General features: G+C 31.7%; 1 protein-coding gene across 1 annotated transcript in view; it reads right to left on the bottom strand.

Moving 5' to 3' along the window:
• LOC148284822 (teneurin-a-like) overlaps positions 1 to 5,073 on the bottom strand; it is a 141,017-nt gene extending 135,944 nt beyond the window's left edge. The window contains exon 1 of the mRNA XM_088234203.1: positions 4,330 to 5,073. Within this exon, the coding sequence (XP_088090329.1) occupies positions 4,330 to 4,460 (131 nt within the window). The 5' untranslated portion in view covers positions 4,461 to 5,073. The remainder of the gene's footprint in view (positions 1 to 4,329) is intronic.
• Between the last annotated feature and the right edge of the window lie 15,406 nt (positions 5,074 to 20,479).

Here is a 20,479-nt window from a genome sequence, read left to right as displayed (position 1 = left end):
AGCGTCCGGATGTTTATGTCGCGAATTCGAGCGAGAGAGCTTTTGACTCCGCCGAGAGCTTTTAAACGATATTTACGAATTTAGATCATTTCCAAAGCACTAAGCTGGACCTGCGGTTAGTTATGTTAATGAGACAGCTTATCGCTATAAAAAGGCCCTTAATGCCCGCAAAGTATACAACAATGGCTTTCGGGTGAATTTTGACAAAATACTGAATTCCTAATTGTATTTATATTTGCAAAATATTTCAATTTGCGGTTGCGTTTCTTTCGCCCTATTAATAATTTACTGCTTACTAAATGTAATTAAAATTTTGTTACGGGATTAAGTATAAAATTCAATTAAAACACTAATTGCATTTCTGATAGTAAATAAACAGCGTCGAATATATTTAGTTCAATTGCTGCTAATAATATTATTTTCAACCGAAAACTAACATCAATAATTTTGAATTAAAAATAAAAAAGCCTTCTACTAAAAGTATTACAAATAGCAAAAAAAAAACTTTAAAGCAATTTTTAGCATGTGAGTTTTTAAAAAGTAATATTTTTTTTACATGTTTTCTTAATATGGATCTGACAAACACGGACGTATTTATTATTATATCGGTTCAAAAACCTTTGGAGTCAAAACTGCGGGAATCTGCTCCAACGCAACTAAAATTAGATGATGTTTGTCATAAAATAAATTAAGCTCGGAGAAAACAATGAATTCTGAGGACAGTTGCATAAAACAAAATGCACGATGCAGAATAATAGAAGAGCGTAAATGACCGCCCGAGATGCGAGTTTGCTAAACCACTTGACATCAGTTTAGCAAACATTGATGTGATATATTATATCAACAACTAAGCAGTTTATCACTCCCACATACGAGTACATTCCACGTGGATTTGTGTACTGAGAAAACTTGTGGTCAGTGCGTTCATACATTTAATTAACAATTAAGTAATGTACCATATTAAATATATTTAAAAAGATTTGAATACAGCAAACGCAGTGTTCAAATTTTGACATGTATTTTCTTTACTTTTTTTGATGCCCAGAAATGTCCACTTGACCGCTTAGTTTGAGAGTCAAATTTAAACGTTTTCATTGTTAACTTAGTCAATTAAGATCCAAAATGAGATCTCTTAAAACTACAAATTAATCATTTATAAATGAACTCTTTCATGGTTAAATTTTGTTTATTAAGATTCAAAAACATAAATGCGTTTAATATTCTTTTACCATTATAAAAATATTGACATTCATATTTGTTATTAATAGTGACTTTATTTGTTTTTTTTATGTGCTTAAAATTCTCAAGTTCCCGGGTTCGATTACTAACAGGGCAACATGAAATGTTAATTATTCTAATTTTTTTTTTTATAGAAAAAAATAATATGTACGTTCTTATAATTTACCCAAATTTTCCACATTTGGGGTCATTTTCAACGAGTTGTAAATAACTCACTATTATAAAATGGGAAGCATGTCAGAGTAGAGTGGTGTTTGAATCTTGGACCTCTGATCCTTGGGTCCGCAATACTAGCCACGGGACCACAACCCGATTCAAATATATTCTAAGGTTCTTATTCTCAGTGGCGGGAATCAGTACTATACAAGCTCCTGACGTCACTGCGACCTGTGAAGATCTATTTTGACGGTTCCCCGTGAATAGTTCTCGCCCTCCAAGTCCAGGTCTATAAAGATCCTGGCTACTGTGTGGAAGGCTAAAGTTTACATTTTTCTTAATATCCGCCTCCAAGTCCAGATCCGCAAAGTATCGGGCTATTAGGTAGTGGGCGAGCTTCTTTTATGATGTTTTCATGAATTCTAAGGTTCACTGCAATATTTGACTGTCCTTGGAGTGGTACCTGAAGCGATTGATTAATTTGCCTTCATTTAACAGATGATCGAAATACGCTGAATTTCGTGCACCAATGCAGTGCTTAATACACCACTCGGTGCGGAAAGGTAAATAATGATGGCGAGTATAATTGTTAACTAGAAAAAATGTTTGAATGCGGGACAAACATTTATTATGAATACACGCTTTTTAAAAATAAAAATATAAGTATGTGTGTATCTATGATATACGCAAATATTCCAACTTTATGGGTCATTTTCATCGAATTGTAAATAGCTCATTAAAACAAATTGGAGTCAGGTTGTGGCAGAGTAGGACCTCTGATCCGTGAATCCACGACACTAGCCACAGGACCACAACCCGTTTTTGAAGTTGTTTCTTCAAAAGGGTGATACAGACGACATTTAGCGTTCGCGTGCATGTTTAAAGCCTTAGTGAACAATGCGAATCCACGCAATACATTCTTATAGGGGGGTCATAAAGGCAGGTTTTTTGCTAGTGTTTTTTGAAAAAGGTCTGAGAATTTGCATAATTAGTATTGTACTTGCATCAATGCAAACTTCATTATTGGTCAATTTGAAAACATCTGTCCTGCAATGGAAGGGTCGGAACTGTATTTTTAAAAATATATTTTAATACTTAAATTGACTTGGCGAAGAATAAAGAACCGAAATAAAATATCACAGTTGCCCAATTATTTGAAGCAACATACAATTTTTCAAGCGAAATTTACATTGACCATTGAAGTAAAATAAATAACATTAGATTTTTAACTACCTACCCACTTCTTAGTTCGTAAAACGCAAGGTGTAAAATATTTTATAAACATTTTATGACAAAGATCATTGCAATTATGTTAATTAGTTTAATTTATTGTAGAAATTATTTATTATTATTCCCTTTCCGCACCTAATGGTGCATAGGGCACTGCATTGGTACACCAGCTTATCTTGATCATTTTTGTTACGTGAAGGTAAGATGATCAGTCTTACGCTTCAGGTACCAGTCCAGGGACTATGAAGTATTCTAGTGTGGTGACACCCTTTTAAATAAATATTTCATATCAACCATGTCGGGAATCGAACCCGAGACCGATAAAAAAAAATATTTCAAAAAAATATTGACAAAAGTTTTTAATTACGTGTGAACAGTAGATAGATAGCCTTTTAAAAATTGTGTTTTTTAATTTATTTTTCATTTTATTTATTTAGAATACAAACAAATGTGCATGTTAAATTAATATTTTAAAAAACTATGTAAAATGTATACAAAGTAGAGCCTGCCATCCAATTATATGTATTCACTAAATAATACTGTAATAAAGTGTAAACAGTATTTTGCGTATATCAACATTTTTGTAGACAAGAGAGACAAATAGACAATATTTTATAATTTATTTTGGACAATTACGATATTATTTTATTGTTTGGAATGGTAATATTTAAAGAACAGATTAAAGTAAAAATTTATAGAAATAAACGAAACGAAAAAATATTAAAATTAACGAACCATCACGCAGTTTCCCCGTAGGAGTACACAGAGAGGATAGAACGCTATATTAGTCTGTCTTTGCATATAGACCTCGCTTCCTTTTTATTATACATTTTATGCACGCGTGACTTTTTTTATAGCATTCGAATACCTAACGTAAGTTATTTTGATTTTATCACCGTAAGAATTTTTAATCTAAAAACTGACTGTGGAAAACAAAACATCAATTTCTCCATACTCGTTTCCGAGCCGGTGTAGTCTGAAGTTTGGAGAATTTACAAAATAATTATGTCTGCTATATTGTAAATAGGAGTCATCATTATCCGTTCCTTGTGAAAATCAGCAACTAACTTGAAATAAGTACATATTTTTAAAGTACGCATATTTTCAACGAATAAAAACGTTAATATTCGTTTTGTAAAAGTACTAGTACCTACAAGAGTTAGGTATAAATTAAAAGATCTCAAATCTTTTGTTTTTTTTTTCAATTTTTGCAAGATTTAGTTTTGTTTGACGAGACTGAAAATAGCTTTTTTTTAAATTTGTGTAAGTAGATATTCAATGTAAATATTTTATATATTTATAAGATTTTTATACGGTCTTTAATAAGTAATTCGTTATTATATTATTACAATTTAAGCAAATCATACCAGTGTCGTAAAAAATGAGAGCAGAAGGGTGTAATATTTCACATTAATGTTCAAAGAATAAACAGATAATGCAAATTCGATGAGACTCAAAAGGTAAAAAAAAAATTAAAACCGGTTTTCATTTTATAGAATCTGTATGCGGGAATTATGTAGATGTAGTGTGTACATTAAACCTATATACAGATCCGGGGCGCGTAATAGTTGACGATAAAAAACACACATCCATCAAAGTACGTTGAAAATAAAATACGAGGGGAGAAAGGACATAAAAATATAATACACATAAAACGGTGATCAGAATATCGGGCGAGATGGGGACACAAGTAACAAGGGGTACCTGGGGTCGGCGAAGGGTTCGGCGTAGATATTCCGGGGGGCCCTTCGGGGCAGGGGCGGAGGCACGGGGCCCAGGGCTTCGTCTCCGTCCCCATAGCGGTCCCCGTACCGGCCCATGGACTTCATCGTCATCCCGAAGCCGTCTCTGTCAATCCTGGCGACTCGAGACACTAATCTAGCACCGACAATCACATCCCACCGCGCTTACCCTGTTCATTATTGTCTACCGGAGGGTCAATAATTTACGCAAATAAACCGAACTGAAATCACAAGGTTCGCATCGTCAACACTAAAGTCGGATAAATCCTCACTGATCACTCCGTATCCGATAACTCCGGTTAGTAACTACCGGCAACTAAGTAAATATTCTCGTTATCGCGGGTGACGGTTGTAGATTGATGTCTGTTTCGCGTTTCCGGACTGTCGCGGTATTCACGGAAAGCTCTGCCGAGGAGATAACAGTGCAACTTTACGCGAAAAAGCTTCCGCGATCCATCCAGGGGTTGGGAGGAGCGGCGCGCGGGGAAATCGGAGACATACACCCGTCAATGTTGATAGGATCGAGAAATGATTACGGCTGACACGTCAAAAAACGAAAACCACTAATTTTACTTAACTTTTTTAGCGCTTTTCACGGTTCGAAAGATTTTATTTATAAAACGAATGTGAGAAGGGACGGTCCGCTGCGAACTAGCGGCGTCGGTGCGTACGCGTCCGCTCTCGGCGCCTGACAATGGCGAAGTGTGTGACAGGGAAGGAAGAAGTGTCGGAGGAGTGCGCGCGCAGGACGCCTGAGGCCGCATGCGCGGGGGAGGGGGGTGCGCGCCCCTCCCCGCCCCTCTTCCAGCCGGGGGGAGAGGGTGGCGGGCGCCTTTAATCTGGGGTTGTTTGTGAGCGCAACAGTTATCTGCCGCCTGTGTTGCCAACGTGAGAGGCAAATTCCAATATCAATTGCACAATCATTGTCCTAAACTTTTAAGTTTTTCATTTGATTCTGTTAAACATTGAGAATTTACAAATTTAGATTTTTAATTAAAACAAACGATAACGCATTTATTTATTCAATATTCTCTGTACGCAGAAAACTATTAATATTTTTTATAACATACGTCCAGAGGCTTTTTACTTGACAGGCACAAAATTAAAATTCAAGCGTTTCGTGATATAACAAGTCAATATGTAGGTCTCACGCGAATGTGTGGTAAAACGATGTATGATAGGTGCACAAATTTCGAGATCCGTGAACTACGTAAGGGTGAGACAGGCATTATCGACAGAATCAAGAAAGGTGTGCTGCGTTGTTTTGGGCATCTAGGGAAAATTGACAGCTTATGTACAAGGCGTATGACCTGTCATTGACTTGTTTAAGTGGCCATTTTAGACACTGTGTAATTCAAAACACTGTTGGAAGAACCTAATTTTTACCCGTATTTATTTTAAAAATAGATTAATACGTGGTAGTTTTGCCTTAGTATTTATTGTACAGGGCCCTTGAGGTGATTTTCATAAAAATGGCCCTATTTAAACTATCCATACTAATAATAATACCAAATAATCTAAGAAAATTAAATGGTCTTTTTAACGACTTTTTTCTATACCCAAAGATGATGAGGTCTATTAAAGGATGACGTTTCGCGAATGTCATTCCTCAATGCGCTTTGTTGCTGCAAGACGTTATTTTTATTTTTAATTTGTATTAATCATACAACATAAAGTATTTTACAAGTATAATACGATGAATTTTATTCCCAGGAGTTAAAACACCTCAATTTGGGACATAAATAATATTAACATTAAGAAAATAACACATATTGAGAACAACAAAGAAGCAAACCAAGTTTAGCACCTTTATAACTAAATATAGCACAACAATATATACGCCAAAAACCTTTTCTTACACAAGTAGAATTCTCTGTTTTTGATGTGTATTATTATTATCTTATCTCTTTCTGATATTAATTTATCAAATATTTTTGTGTACCGTATATTATATTATTTTCACATATATACTTACTGTTAATTAATTTTCATTATTTGTTTTAAGAATAATTTGTTAATAACAATTTTTTTATACGTATATATGTGTATATATGTGTGTATATATATATTTAGAATTCTTGACAAGTTATTTACAATTTGTTTTTTAATTTTAACATTGTTCTTACGTTCATATTTTTAATCTTTTTTTTTTATGCAAAGTTTCGCTTTTTATTTTGCATTGCAGTTTGCTTTTTATTGTTTCTACATGTATATAAAATCTTTTTTTATTTCTTTTAATGTGTTGTGTAATTATTACTTTCTTTGTTTGTAGTTACCTGTATATTTTTTTTTATACTTATAAGTATATGAAAATGTATTTTTTTTTGTTTGAATTCTTTACAAGTTACTTACAATTTGCTTTTTAATTCAATTACTTTTATTATATCCATATAAAATTATTTTTTTCTTTTTTATTATGTAAAGTTTCACTTTTTATTTTGCATGGCAGTATGCTTCTTATTGTTTCTAAATGTATACAAAAAAAAAAATGTTTATCTTGTAAATTTTTACGCACTATGTTTGTACTTAACTGTATATTTTTTGTAAATGCCCCTTGGGCGTATTGTAAAATTAAATAAATAAATAAATATATATAAAAAAACGCTTTTGAGAATAAAAAAAAAGTAGTGAATCTACTAAGGGAGATAAGGTCATTAACATCACATGCCATGCAGGTGATGCTGCCATAGATGATAAGAACATTTCCATCTCAGTTAGTAGACATCTGGATGCCTAAGAAATGTCGTATAGTACAATGAACACATGATTATTGGAAATATAATTCAGATATACAAAACGTGTGTCAGACCAAATCATGGTGTATACATTCGTTAAACTAGCTTCTGTGTGTAAATGGCATAAACCATCAAATTATTTCTAATTAGAAATTTATTAATAGAGTCGAAAACTCCAACCGTTTATGAGTTATGCGTTTATGAGTTATGTTTGTCTGTTGTTAAATTAGGTTTTAATTGGAAAGAAGAAACTAAAATACCAATCGCCCAGGCACTAGCTGCTATACGTAGCTGCAATATTTGTTGGGACATTTATTGTACAGCGCCCTTGAGGTGATTTTCACCGGAATAGCGTTACATAAATTATCCATAATTTGAATAATAATTATAGAGGAGATAAAGACCGAATCGCTGACGGAACTGAATTCCGTACCATAAAGTGAGTTTCAGAAATATTTCGAGGATTGCTAAAAAAGGCTGACATAAGTTAATTTTATCAGATTGTGATTACTTTGAACTTTAAATGGAGAGATACGATGATGGAGGCATAAATCAATATTTTTGTATCTACAAAAATTCCGAGTATTTCTAATTAAACTGTGTATACAAATTCCCTCACCAAACAAATAAAACATATCAAATTATTATATACATTCACATAAAAACCTTTCGAGTATTGTAAAAAAACGCTAAAGAATCAAGGGTTCGTTTATCTTAATATTTGAACGATATTTATTTAGAAGCTAAATCGTTTATATTTTAATGTTATCTTCCAGTGAAACTGAAAAAGGTCGGTTAATAGTGTCCAGCTATAAATTATGCCGAAAAAAATTGTAAGAACCCAGAAACTAAATGTTCGGCATGTGGGTCTATTGTATTATAAGGTGCAATGTGCTGTAGGCTGTCCTGTTTTAAGGATGTAACATTTTTGGAGAGATAAAATGACAATCAGTCTCATGTGAGGTCCTTCGGTCGCGCCAGCCATTAGCAAAGGCGACGCACGCTGAAGACTTTATATATATGCGTTTCGTGTAGGAGTGGCCAATCGGTGTATTGAAGGATTGAATTTCCCTAGAAAAGTTATATTCTAGTAGTTTGGTTAGTGTCCGGGAGAATTGAAAATACAGTTATCAGAATCCTGGATGAGTGTTTTCGACTCGATGGCCGCTCTCAGGAAAAAAAAAACAGAAAATCGAGTGGAGAAAAGTCCGCCTCGTAGAGTGTTTGTCTACCATGTTTTCGGTCCTGGGTTCGAATCCTGAGAGGATCAGCATGAAATATTCGTTTTTAAGATTGTTTTACCGTGCAATATTCCACTATCCTTGGATTGGAATATGAAACGTGAGATTGATCAACTTATCTCCTTGTAACATGCGATTGAGAAACACTGCATGTACTTTTCCAATGAAGTGCCCTATGCAGACTTGTGCAGACTACGGTTTGGTGATGAAATTTGTAAACATGTTTGGTTCAATACCCTGGATGAACATATTAAGTTCTTCAAAACGAAAGCCATTTTCGGGAAAAATGCACATGTTTGGATTTTGTCTAGGGGAAGAGACCATTGCAGGAGACTGCTGCGAGACATAGCATAGATTTATATATAGTACTATTGAGCGTGTTGTCCTGATGTTTATTGAAACTTATGTTTTTGTAATAATTTTCATTTGTATTATTCTTTAATAATATGCATGCTTTCACTTTCTATTTTATTGTTTTCCAACTCATCACAGAGATCTTGGTCTCATAGAGTTAGGGCTACGTTACTATTTTTTTTTTAAATTAATAAATAAACAAAAAAATAAAATCAAACGAATTTCGTAATTTGATCTAAATCCTTATTTATGTATTTTCTATAAAATTTAATAAGAAAAGGAATGCTGATGTAAGAAGTACCATTGATACCCTCCAAATTTACCTAAAGGTTAAACCGTAAAGTTTAGCCAATATTTTTTAGCGAAAATATAAAAATAGCAAAAGAGTACAGTGTAAAAGAAGACGATAATAATTAAAGGGCATGTGCATGTGGATAGTAGTGACCGAAAGAAGTTACGGTTTCAGTTTCGGCCAGTTTCGGCTACGGTCGGGATGTGTCGGATAACGTTCGGCTGTACTCGGGCGGAATACTGGTCCAATTAGAGATATTGGATTGTAATCCATTAAAAGAAAATATAGATTGTATTGCCATTGTATAACATAAAAAATAAAAATCAGACTTGATTAGTGATATGTTTATTATGGTTAGTAGTTCGAAAATCTTTAATATTTTTCTATTTGTAATTATGTACTTTATAGCTAATAAGTCCTTTAGCACGTATTAAAGTACTCTAACATATACTAAGTTATAATTATAATAATAAAAATACTTTATAGTTTTATTCCACTTTTATTTATAATTATTTTATAAATTTTTTACCAGTGACCGGGTTTCGTCGTGACCGACATCGTCAGACTGGTCTGACGCCAGTCTCACACCAGTCTCACACCAGTCTGACGATGTCGGTCACGACGAAACCCGGTCACTGGTAAAAAAAAATTATAAAATAATTATAAATAAAAGTGGAATAAAACTATTAAGTATTTTTATTATTATAATTAAAATGCAGTTCCACCAAGAAATGTCAGTAGAAAAACTCAATATACTAAGTTAGATGTATAACATAACAAAGAACAAAAAAAAAACGCTGAAAATAAACTTATTTGCTCATTCAATTTATTAATTCAATTATGCATTTAATTTTACAGTTATTTTAATGAAGCATTAGGTTAACAATAAAAACGCCTAATTTTGGGTGTTTTGAAAAGACTTTTAACTTACTAAATGTTATTAACCACTTACCGACTTTTCTATGTCTACCGGTTTCGAGACGTACCCGTCTCTTTGTCAGGACACCAATTAAACCAACATGCAAAACCCACTATACACCTTCACCATAGTTGTTGCACAAAAATAAAAACCATACGACATGCATTTTAATAAGCAAATGTACCGATTAGATTATGAAAATATTTTATGTTGTTTGAGAAATAGTTGAAAAAAAGGAGAGGGGATGGAAGGAGGAGCTTGGGTTTAATAGTGTAAGTGTAGGTAGGCGGTAAGTGATTATATAAAAATATTTAATAACATTTAGTAAAATGTTTCACCACAAAGTGAATGCTTTTAATTAATTAATTAATTGATTTATTTTTTATATATTCATTACAGCAATTTACAAGTAAATATTTATACAACAAATTAATTAAGTAGTAAAAGTAAAGATATATATTTTTTGTTTTTGCTGTTGGTTCATCTAAACTGCTTAACAAGGAATAGTTTCCCCGTTCTAAGGCAGTAAATTATGTATTTTATAATAATATTAAATAGTAATTACAGTTTTATCATTATGTGTGCTTTTTCAGTCTTAAAAGTAAACAATAAATATCCAGAGAAAACATAAATAATACCAAAATATCTAAATCTTAAGTGCTAAGTCATTACTAGTAAAACAAGAAATATTTATGACTTTTAACTCATGTAAATAAGTTTCGGTTTCGGGCGAAACTAGAATAGAAGCCGAAATTCTTGTTTCGGTTTATCACTGGTGAATAAGCAACCTACATACGTATGAAATATATATTAATCAGTATTTTTTAATATCATTTCATGATTATTTGCAGTCACTTTCATCCAAAAATTGGTCCATAGTCGACCTGTTGGCCATACCTGTTTAGAACAATTATCTCGCATCTGGACTCTCCTGAAAAGGTTCAAAACATCATCGTTTTAAGTCGAAATAATGTTACAAAATCCAGCAATATTTTTACAAGTTAGTGGTCTGAGATTGTTGAGAATACAAATTTGTTTTAAGGATCCGTGTCCCGTACCTTCTATCACCCTATGGTGTCCTTTGTCACAGGCGAAGCGGACGAAGCGGTAAGGATCACAAAAAAACTAAGCTGAGAACAATAAGACGAGCAAAAAGTTAAGCGGCTTCGTCTACAGACTACAAACCAAAGACCGAGACTTCTATGCCACAAAAAGCTACATAAGAAAGCTCAGAAATTTATGTTAAATGTTATAACTGCCTCTTGGTCTAGTAGTTAGTGTGTTTAACTACAATACATGACGTCTTGTGTACGATTCCTTCATAAGGTAACACTTATGGAACGGCTGCAGACATTCTGTCCAATTCTTTACTATCTTATAAGTCCACAATTTCTAGTTTATTTGTAGCTGCTCGTCAAACTATTATTGACAATTCAATTCCTTAAATTAAAAAAATACTTACTTGTTTATTTTTATTACCTTATACTTGTTTTTTATTTTTTACTATTATATTGAATTGTATTGTAGTATTGGCAAATACGCATTTCATAAATACATATTTTAATTTCTTATTTTTTCTTGATAATATATGCTTGCTTGTTTATTAATTTAACTTAAATTTGTCTTTCTTGCTTATCGTTACACTTTATTCATTGTTTGCTTTACATAATTTATTTCACTAGCTTATATCTTTGCATTTTTTGTTTATATGCTTACTGTTTTTTCTTGCATACCTTTGTTGTTATTGTTTTTTTTTTTACTTGGTAAAACTTTTTATTATATCCTTTCTAACTAATTTCACATATTTTTCTGTATATTCTGTGTTTATTATTTAGTATGTTAGCATGTATTTCATTTTTATTTTTTGTAAATGCCCTTTGGGCGTTAATGAACAAAATAAATAAATTGTTGTTGAAATATTGATTTTTAAATATGTTTTTACGAATATCGCAATATTTTATAAAGTTAAAAACTGATAATCTTACTTTCGTGTATATAATATGATTAAGAGGATGTGCGGTGCTAGACAATATTAGACAATATGCTAGACAATAATGCCTTCCCGATATTATGCCTAACTAAAATCGACAAAATCAAGGGTTCGTTGTTCCGTTTTTCACACTTTAAAATTTAACTGATTTAGATATTTTTTATTTATTCACCTACATAACATACAGTCAACAATGATTAAATTACAAAATAAAGATAAGATTTAAAAAAATAATAAAATTAAATAATGGTACATTCTTAAATGTGTGCGTGCTATATATATACAATATATGTGTAAGAGGGTGTGTTTGTGTGTATTTGTATGAGAGTAAGTCCTCTGGTGTGTGCAAGCGTGAGCATAATTAAAAAACAAGTGAGTGTGTATCGCAGCTAGATAAAATGAGTCGTAATTTGTTTTTAAATAAATTAAGGCGCATATTAAATATATCAATAGATATAAAACTAGAATTATAATTTTAACAACAACCATAGAGAAAAGCACAGTTAGTGCTACAGACTGGCAGATGGAATACATAAAATTTATTTTGTGTCATGGAAAAGGGGACATGAAAATTATTATGAGAGTATGTTGAAAGAGTCCACTTTATTATTTAATAATTTTTACAAATAGCATAATTCAGATATAATGCATATATTTTCAAGGGCAAAAAATCAATTTTATTAAGTATCTAGTAGTTTATCAGAATTAAATTTTCTGTGTCGGTACTTTTGCGTTTTTCAAAAATTGTTATCATATTTGTACTCGTATACCGTACGTCTGAAAACAGCAGATACAACTTGGCGCTTCAAATCATTTTTGGATGGTTCTAGTTAACATTACATAGCATTTATCATGAAAATAAAACGATAGGGACACGCCAACGGTAAACATCTATTATCTGTAAAAAAACATTGCACATTGCCATAATCCAGGGAGAAAATACGAAAATACGAAAATACGTGTGTATGAAGAAAAACAAGACAGGGTGATACGCTGCCACTGGAGTACACTTCTGTATATATATATATATATTTTTTTTTATGAAGTAATTTGGGTGAAAGAGCGATAAAATGAAGATATTTTTATTTCATGTAATAGCTTAAGGCAGTACCTAGAAGAGTTTCTACGGCACTTTATTCAAAGTTTTGTTAATATTAACATATTACAACAGAGACGGAGTACATTTAAGAAAATGGTAAATAACAGTTTAGACATTTACAGCGCTTATGACCTTTCATTAAATTATTTAAGTGTCCACATCCATGCGCTCTGTAGCAGCAAGACGTGTTGGGATATTTATTTTGGGATATTTGGGATATTTATTTTGGGATTTTCACAAAAATGGCGCTATATAAATTATCCAAACATTATTATTATTACTACACGATATGTTGTTGATTAAAATTGTAAAATATTTTTGTAGGTGGAATAATTTAGTCATATCTTACTCGCAACAATAAAACGGTCAGCTCTTTAACTTCAAATTAATTTATGCATAATTATTATTAATTTACTCTATCTAATCTAATTTCTTAAATTTCGGTTTGACTGACAGTTTATTTTCATCAATAAATTGAAAACATAAACATTAAAAAAAGGTTTTAATTAACTGTATGAAATAATAAATCACAGTAAGAAAATGAATAGCCTTTTTATTAATGGGCGTATTTCTCCATCGCTAAGCTCATTACTCACATCACAAAGACCTCAGTTCAGCCGCGGGGTGATTTGATACTTTAAAGCTCGCGCAGCAAGTTAGCTGGTTGGATCTTAAGTTGTTCTATATCAAATCATATTAATGAGTAATAGTTTTGATTAAGGTAATTTATAAACGAATACGTTTATTTATATTTTTATATATCTTTAGGTTTTCAATATTTTTTTTCTATTGAATATGTTCTGTAATTTGAATTATAAAAATAAAACTTTTATTTTATTGGTTGGTTGGAAGAAATTCCCATTTGGCAATAAGCCCGCCAATGTACAAAAAGTTAAACAAAAAATAAAAATCTAAAAATAAGTAAATTCAAACCTAACACCATCTACATAGTTTTGTAGTCTTTAATATCTTATAAAACCCTTTTTAAATTTTGGGGTTTAGTTGCAGGCACTTTGTGAATTACAAAGGTACTTTAAATTTTATACTTTTTGATTTAATTTGCAAGACTTTTTGATATCAGTTTTGCACAACATTTTTAGTTCAGTCAAATATTTCCATTATATACAAATTATGATTGATAAACTCGTAAGCTAAGACTTATTCATCTCAAATTCTTTTATTTTTTCCTTTTTATATATTTGTATAATATAATTTATTTTATAAAGAGTGTCTACTGTGTGAACCTTAAATATTTTATATAGACTTTCCGTATTGAATGTTGAGGGTTTCTATAGAATTACTTTGATAATTAATCTTAGTACTATTTTAAGAGGGTTTAATATATTAGCGTATGAACCACCCCCACCCTACAATACCATATTTTAACAAAGATTGTACAATTGAGTAAACGTAAAAATTGTTTTCTTAAATGGCGGTACAATAATCTGGCACGCAACCAGCGCAGCGAGTGCACAGTGCCAGTGCAACCATCACAGGATGAGAGGACGGTGGGAATTTATACCTGGCTATCGATGATCCCATTATGGCTTAGAACGGATCGGAACAGACTCTTGATGGATTACATAATCGACCCAGTGACTGTATTCAACGCTCAGGGACGATATTTTCCAGACACGCGCTAAATATAAAACTCTCGAACAGTCCTATTTTTGGCAGGTAAATATTTGCGTGAAAATTTCGAGCAATTATTTTTAGTTTTTAATTAAAGATCACGTCAAAAAATCTCAAGCCCAAAATATTTTATCAGCCACATTTTAATAATTTCTTTCCTTTCATATAAATCTAGATTACTGTAATGGAATAAACGCACATCTCTTTAAATACCAAACTGATAAACTTCGATCTGTTCTCAATGCAGCAGCAAGGCTTATTATGGGAGAAAAAAAATATTCTCACATCTCACCACATCTTCAAGATTTGCACTAGTAAATAAAATACAATAAATATAGAATAAGATACAAGCTTTGCTGGACAGCATTCAAATCCCTTCACGAAATGGCTCCAAAATACCATTATCGGACCTTTGCATTAGGGAAAATACATGTCAAAGAAAATCTTATCTTAGGTCAGCATTTGACGCAGGCAGAGAAAAACTTGTCGAAATACGGCGCTCCCCAAAGTTCCCTCACTAAGTTCGAAGATCGCGCTTTTGCCGTTGCCGGCCCCGCTGCCTGGAACCAATTGCCTTCACACTTGGGAATCATCGACAGTCCCAGTCAGTTCAGATCTCAAGTAAAATCTCACATTTTTAGTTTACCATACCATCAATTTTAAATCATGAAATGTAATATGCCAGTTTAGCTTAGTTAGAAAGTAATTTTAAGTATACAATTGTAAAGCAAGTTTTATTTTATCTTTATATCTATAAAGGGGATTTTGCCCGAAAAATAGCGCTATATAAATCAGCCAATTATTATTTATGCTTTCAAGTAATTTAACCTGACTGATGAGTATTTCTTCTTCTTCTTCCTCTTGGTCGTGTGTCACATTTACTCGGGGTCAGCCCTTTAAGTTCTCAGTCTACACGTCGGACTAAGAAATTTGTTGTTTGGTCTTTATTTTACGGCTGGTTGCCTTAGAGGGCTTAGAATACTACCGTTGATTATTGTTCTTCCGCTGCCATCCTAAACACAACGTCCTGCCCGAGGCCGCTGTCTCCCAACAGCGCATAGCCTAATAAGTATTAAAATACTAAATAGATATTCAAGATTGCAGTCTACTTTTGCTGTGGCGTCTAGTAGACAGAATTATTTTGCAAATTCTCCAATCGTCAGACTACACCGCCTCGGAAATTAGTATGGAGAAATTAAAATATTTCATTTTACATTGCCAGTTTTTAGAGTTAAAATTCTTACGGCGATAAAATTAAAATTCATCATTCAATTGCTGTAAAAACAAAACCATCACGCCGTTTCCCCGTAAGGGTAGGCAGAGAGAATAGAACGCCAAATCACTCTGTCTCTGCATACAGACCTCGCTTCCACCACATTCATACATCTTCTCATGTACGCCTGACGACTATTCCAAGATTTGACATGTTCATTTATTTGTTGGATTTGGTCGTGTCATCTCTTTCTCGGTCTTCCTCTATTTCTGCATCCATCAACATTCGCATTGTAAATATTTTTTAGCCGTTTCTTAGCTGTCCATTTGCTCTACATGTCCAATCCAACGCAGAGCTCCTTTCTTTTGTCGATTGTGTTTATCTCAGCCTTAAATAATGTACGGATCTCAACATTTGTGCACTTATCGTACATACTTGGGTTTTTTTCTGTTTTACTAATTTACACTTAAATAATTACCTACAGTCAATCTCATTTTTTTCAGTAAAACTACTATAAATTTTTAACAGATTTATTAATGTACCTACTTACTTATAAGCATTATTTTATCTTTATATCTATAAAGCGTAATGTCATTTGATACTTTGTTCTTGTCCTTACTGTTTATTATATGAGTATTATATTAACTTATAATACCACAAAACGGTTTTATTTTAATTTTCTACCTGTTATGTAAAAGCCCCCGGGGCATATAAAGATAATAAATATTATACGATTATAACAATAGATTAGGCTAATAGTTTTGTTAAGTTAACATAAAGCCTTATTTTGAGATAGTAGCGATGGGGAAATAATGGCGTCATTTATAATAATAATAAAAGTATTAATCAAAACGAAAAACGTTAATAAATTATATATTTTATGAACAAATTACAACAGGGATGGAGAAAATTTTAGAGAAGAAAATTATAAAAAGGTCGATTTTGTCGATTTTAGTTTGACATAATCAGTCCGACGTGCAGGAGGCATTTGCGAGAGAGTAACAGAAAAACAATGTTCAAATACATATTCATCAAAACTGTCCGCAACCGCATGTGCTCTTAACTCAAGACAAGATCTGAACTTTTTTGGTTCGAGTTTACAACAATTTGAACGAGCACTAAATAAATAGTCCAGATTTTGACTTGATGTCCTTATGTTTGTCAATGCTTCTTTTCTTTTCTAAAAATGCTTTTTACTATTCTTTTATTGCAATATTAAAACCCTGTAAATTGTATATATGGACAATGTCCGTTAATAAATAAATAAGATACGCCGCGGTTGGTGTACCGATGCAGTGCTCTATGCACCATTATGTGCGGAAAGGGAATTATGATGACTTGTTGTGTCAGGTAAATTTATTTCTGAATGAAATGTACATTCGTTGTCCGTTAGTTTCGATCCTTTGACGACAATATACATTACTCACTTAACTTTGAGTAGATATATTTATGTGAGTGGAACTAAAAATAAACGTAAGTGGAATATTGTTTTGTAATTTGACCGCGCAGGGTTCTATCAGAGATTTAAGTGGACGGTTGTTATTTTGATTGGACAGTTAGCTGTTTGCGAGACATGGACACGTTGCTAATGGTTTTGGGTTCGAATTTTTTCTACTATAATTTACTTATATGGATTTTATAATTCACGTTCCATCTTAACTACTGTCTGGGATAAAATTTCTAATATTTTGTTTTAGCAAAATCAGCGGTCTTCAACAGCATAATAATTTGCGCCCTTAGAAAAAATCATACTCACATGTTAATCATTGGTTCAGAGATTCGGTGAGTTACAAAATTTCATTATTTGTCTTAATCAAAATATTTTTTGCTAATAATTATACGTAAAAAAAATTATTGCTTACGATAAATAAAAACCTTTCAAATAATTTTCCCGCAAAAAAAAAAACACAGGTTGATTCTTATGCATATGTCACCTTTTGCTTTCGTTATTAATCTAAAAATTCTTGCCAATATCCCAAAAAAATATATATATATTTTAGTTTAGTGCCAAAATACGGTATTTATTGGCATAAAAAATAAACATTAATGTATTTAATAAATAAGTGATTGATATGTAAAAATTGCAAGAAAATACTCCTAGCAGCTTCACTAGATTTAAAAATACCCGTTCGATAGCTACGTATATTATGTACATTCACTTAAATAAAAGTAATAATATAACTTTATCATAAAAATGAAGAAATTGCCAAAGCAAAATAATCTTAAAAACGGTAAGTAAAAATCTGAATTCCAAAAACTAAAACTAAAAACAAAAATTACAGATTATGAAAATAGAAAAACATAACAAAAAAATTAAATAATAATAATTTAATTAATGAAAAATTATTGAAGGCAGCATTAAGTTATTATTCTTAGTATATGACAATTAGCTCATTTTTAATGCCGGATTCACTTTATTCTGAGTTATTTTTTTTTACACTTATAAATGCCCGGAGACAAAGTAAAGTAGTTGTTATATGGTTTATTATTTATTTTAAAAATGAATATATATTTACTTAATTATTTATTCATATTTACTTATTTATTCATATTTTTTGCTTACAAACTATAATTAATAATAAAAATAATGTGACCTCACTGGGTTTCTATATAATTGTATTTGCGTTCTAATGAATACCCGACATATTTCAATTTTGGGACCATTTTCATCGAGTTATAAATAACTCGAAGATAGAGAGGGATTCGAATCCCGGGCCTCTGATCCATAAAATCTGCAATACTTGCTACGATTACATTTATATTGCAAAATATTTTTTCTTTTTTAAATTTACATTCTATTGTTAATGATAATATTTTGAACATCTTTTGTAAAGGTTGTCTGAGTTTTTTCTTCAGTTTTGTCTGGTAGTTTATTGTATAACTTCAGTCCCCGATTTATTAATGTCGACTGTCCTTGTCTCATTTTAAAATATTGTATATGATATTCTCGTGTTATGTCCATGTTAACAACATTTTTTTCAAGTTTTATATCTCCATCTACAATTACATCAGTGGCTAATTTATGAATAGATTTTGAGAATTCTACTGGAAAGAGCCCAGTTATATTTCATTGTTTCGTATGTTTAATAAGTTTTTTAGTTGCTGTTAAATAAGGGAGGTCATAAACACACTAGTTTAATATTTTATTTTGCTATCTTTGTCTTCTATTTATGTCATTTTGACTTCCTGTTCCCCATAGTAGTTGCATTTACATATTTATTTTGTTAGATTTTTTTTCTATTTTTGGAATGAGGTTTTTGATAATTATGGGAAAAACCAATCGTAAGGTCAGGTGGTTACTTACTATGCGTGTTTTGAAGAAATTTATAAATGTATCGAAAAAAATAATTAAATTAGCATTTTATTTTTTTTATTTTTATTTTTATAGATATTTGGACCCCTGTATTTAGTAGCCTTACGTGTCATGTACAAGGCTTAGGTACTCGGAAAAAAATATTTTTGTTTATTTTGGAAATGGGATGTTCGAGCTCTGATTTTGGTTCATTACCTTTATGAGTCCAATCACCATTGTTGCAAAGTTCAAAAACAATGGCGCGTGATAACTACTTTTAACTACAGTGTGGGTTAAGGATATTCCATCTTTCCTGCATTCTGCTTCAAGTTATGGCATTGCAAACTGAAAAATGGGCACTGAAATAACAAATGTTCGATAATCTGCATTTTAGATAATAAGTTATTTTATCGAGTGCAGTGAATAACAAAGAGTTACAGTGTTTTATGATTTTAGTGCTTACTTTGAAAATACAAACAATTTATATATATATATAAATGTTTGATAAAATTATAAATTTTCATAATGTTTTAAAAAACGCTTCGTACAAACATATACATACATAAAGTGAAACAATGTAAATTAATCGTATAAGACAAAAAAAATCGTATGAACTTTTTCTTAAGTACGTAAGTACCAAATAAGTTAGATATTTATGTTTGAATGCCTTTGCATAATATTAGTTTGAAGTGTGAAGAATAAACAATCGTTTTAGATGTAAGCGAACCGTTAAACAGAAAAAAATCCGAGTATAAAGATACTGGCGTGACTAGTGACTGGTATAGTCATCTCGTCATTCCCGTATAAAGGCAGCCGAAGGAAGCTTCAAGGAGCGCTTTAAAATAGTCGAGAGATTTGATTTATGGAGTGGAAATAGCTCCTAGAAGATAAAACACTGACATGCGGGAACTTCCCATAAAAACGAACACCATTCAATAACACAATGGGGAGATTGCATTTTGGAAGGGAGAACCAAATGTTGTGAAGAAGTTTATAAAAAATATCGCATGGCATAAACTCGTGTAAATAGAAGCAAAGTAATAGCGTAAGGTACAAACTACAAACCACTTTTTACTCTTTTTAAAATACTCAGTTTCGTACCTAAAAAAATATTTAAATGAAACATACGGCTTATTACTAACAATGTACATATTATATATAATAATACATATTTAGAAGGCACGGTCGGCTGTCGCCGACTTTTACGAGGTAGAGATTCTCTCATGGCTCATTAAAAAAAATAGACGTAAATCTTATTGTAATGATAATAATTGAAAACTATTCACTCGGCTCATTTTTAACTTCGAGGTGAATATTTTTACAAGTATAGAAAGACAAATAATTA

This window comes from Micrasema longulum, unplaced genomic scaffold (genome assembly GCF_059751315.1).
Source record: "Micrasema longulum isolate JH-2025_06_02 unplaced genomic scaffold, ASM5975131v1 h1tg000086l, whole genome shotgun sequence".
Lineage (NCBI taxonomy): Eukaryota > Metazoa > Arthropoda > Insecta > Trichoptera > Brachycentridae > Micrasema > Micrasema longulum.
This window is presented reverse-complemented; position numbering and strand designations above follow the sequence as displayed.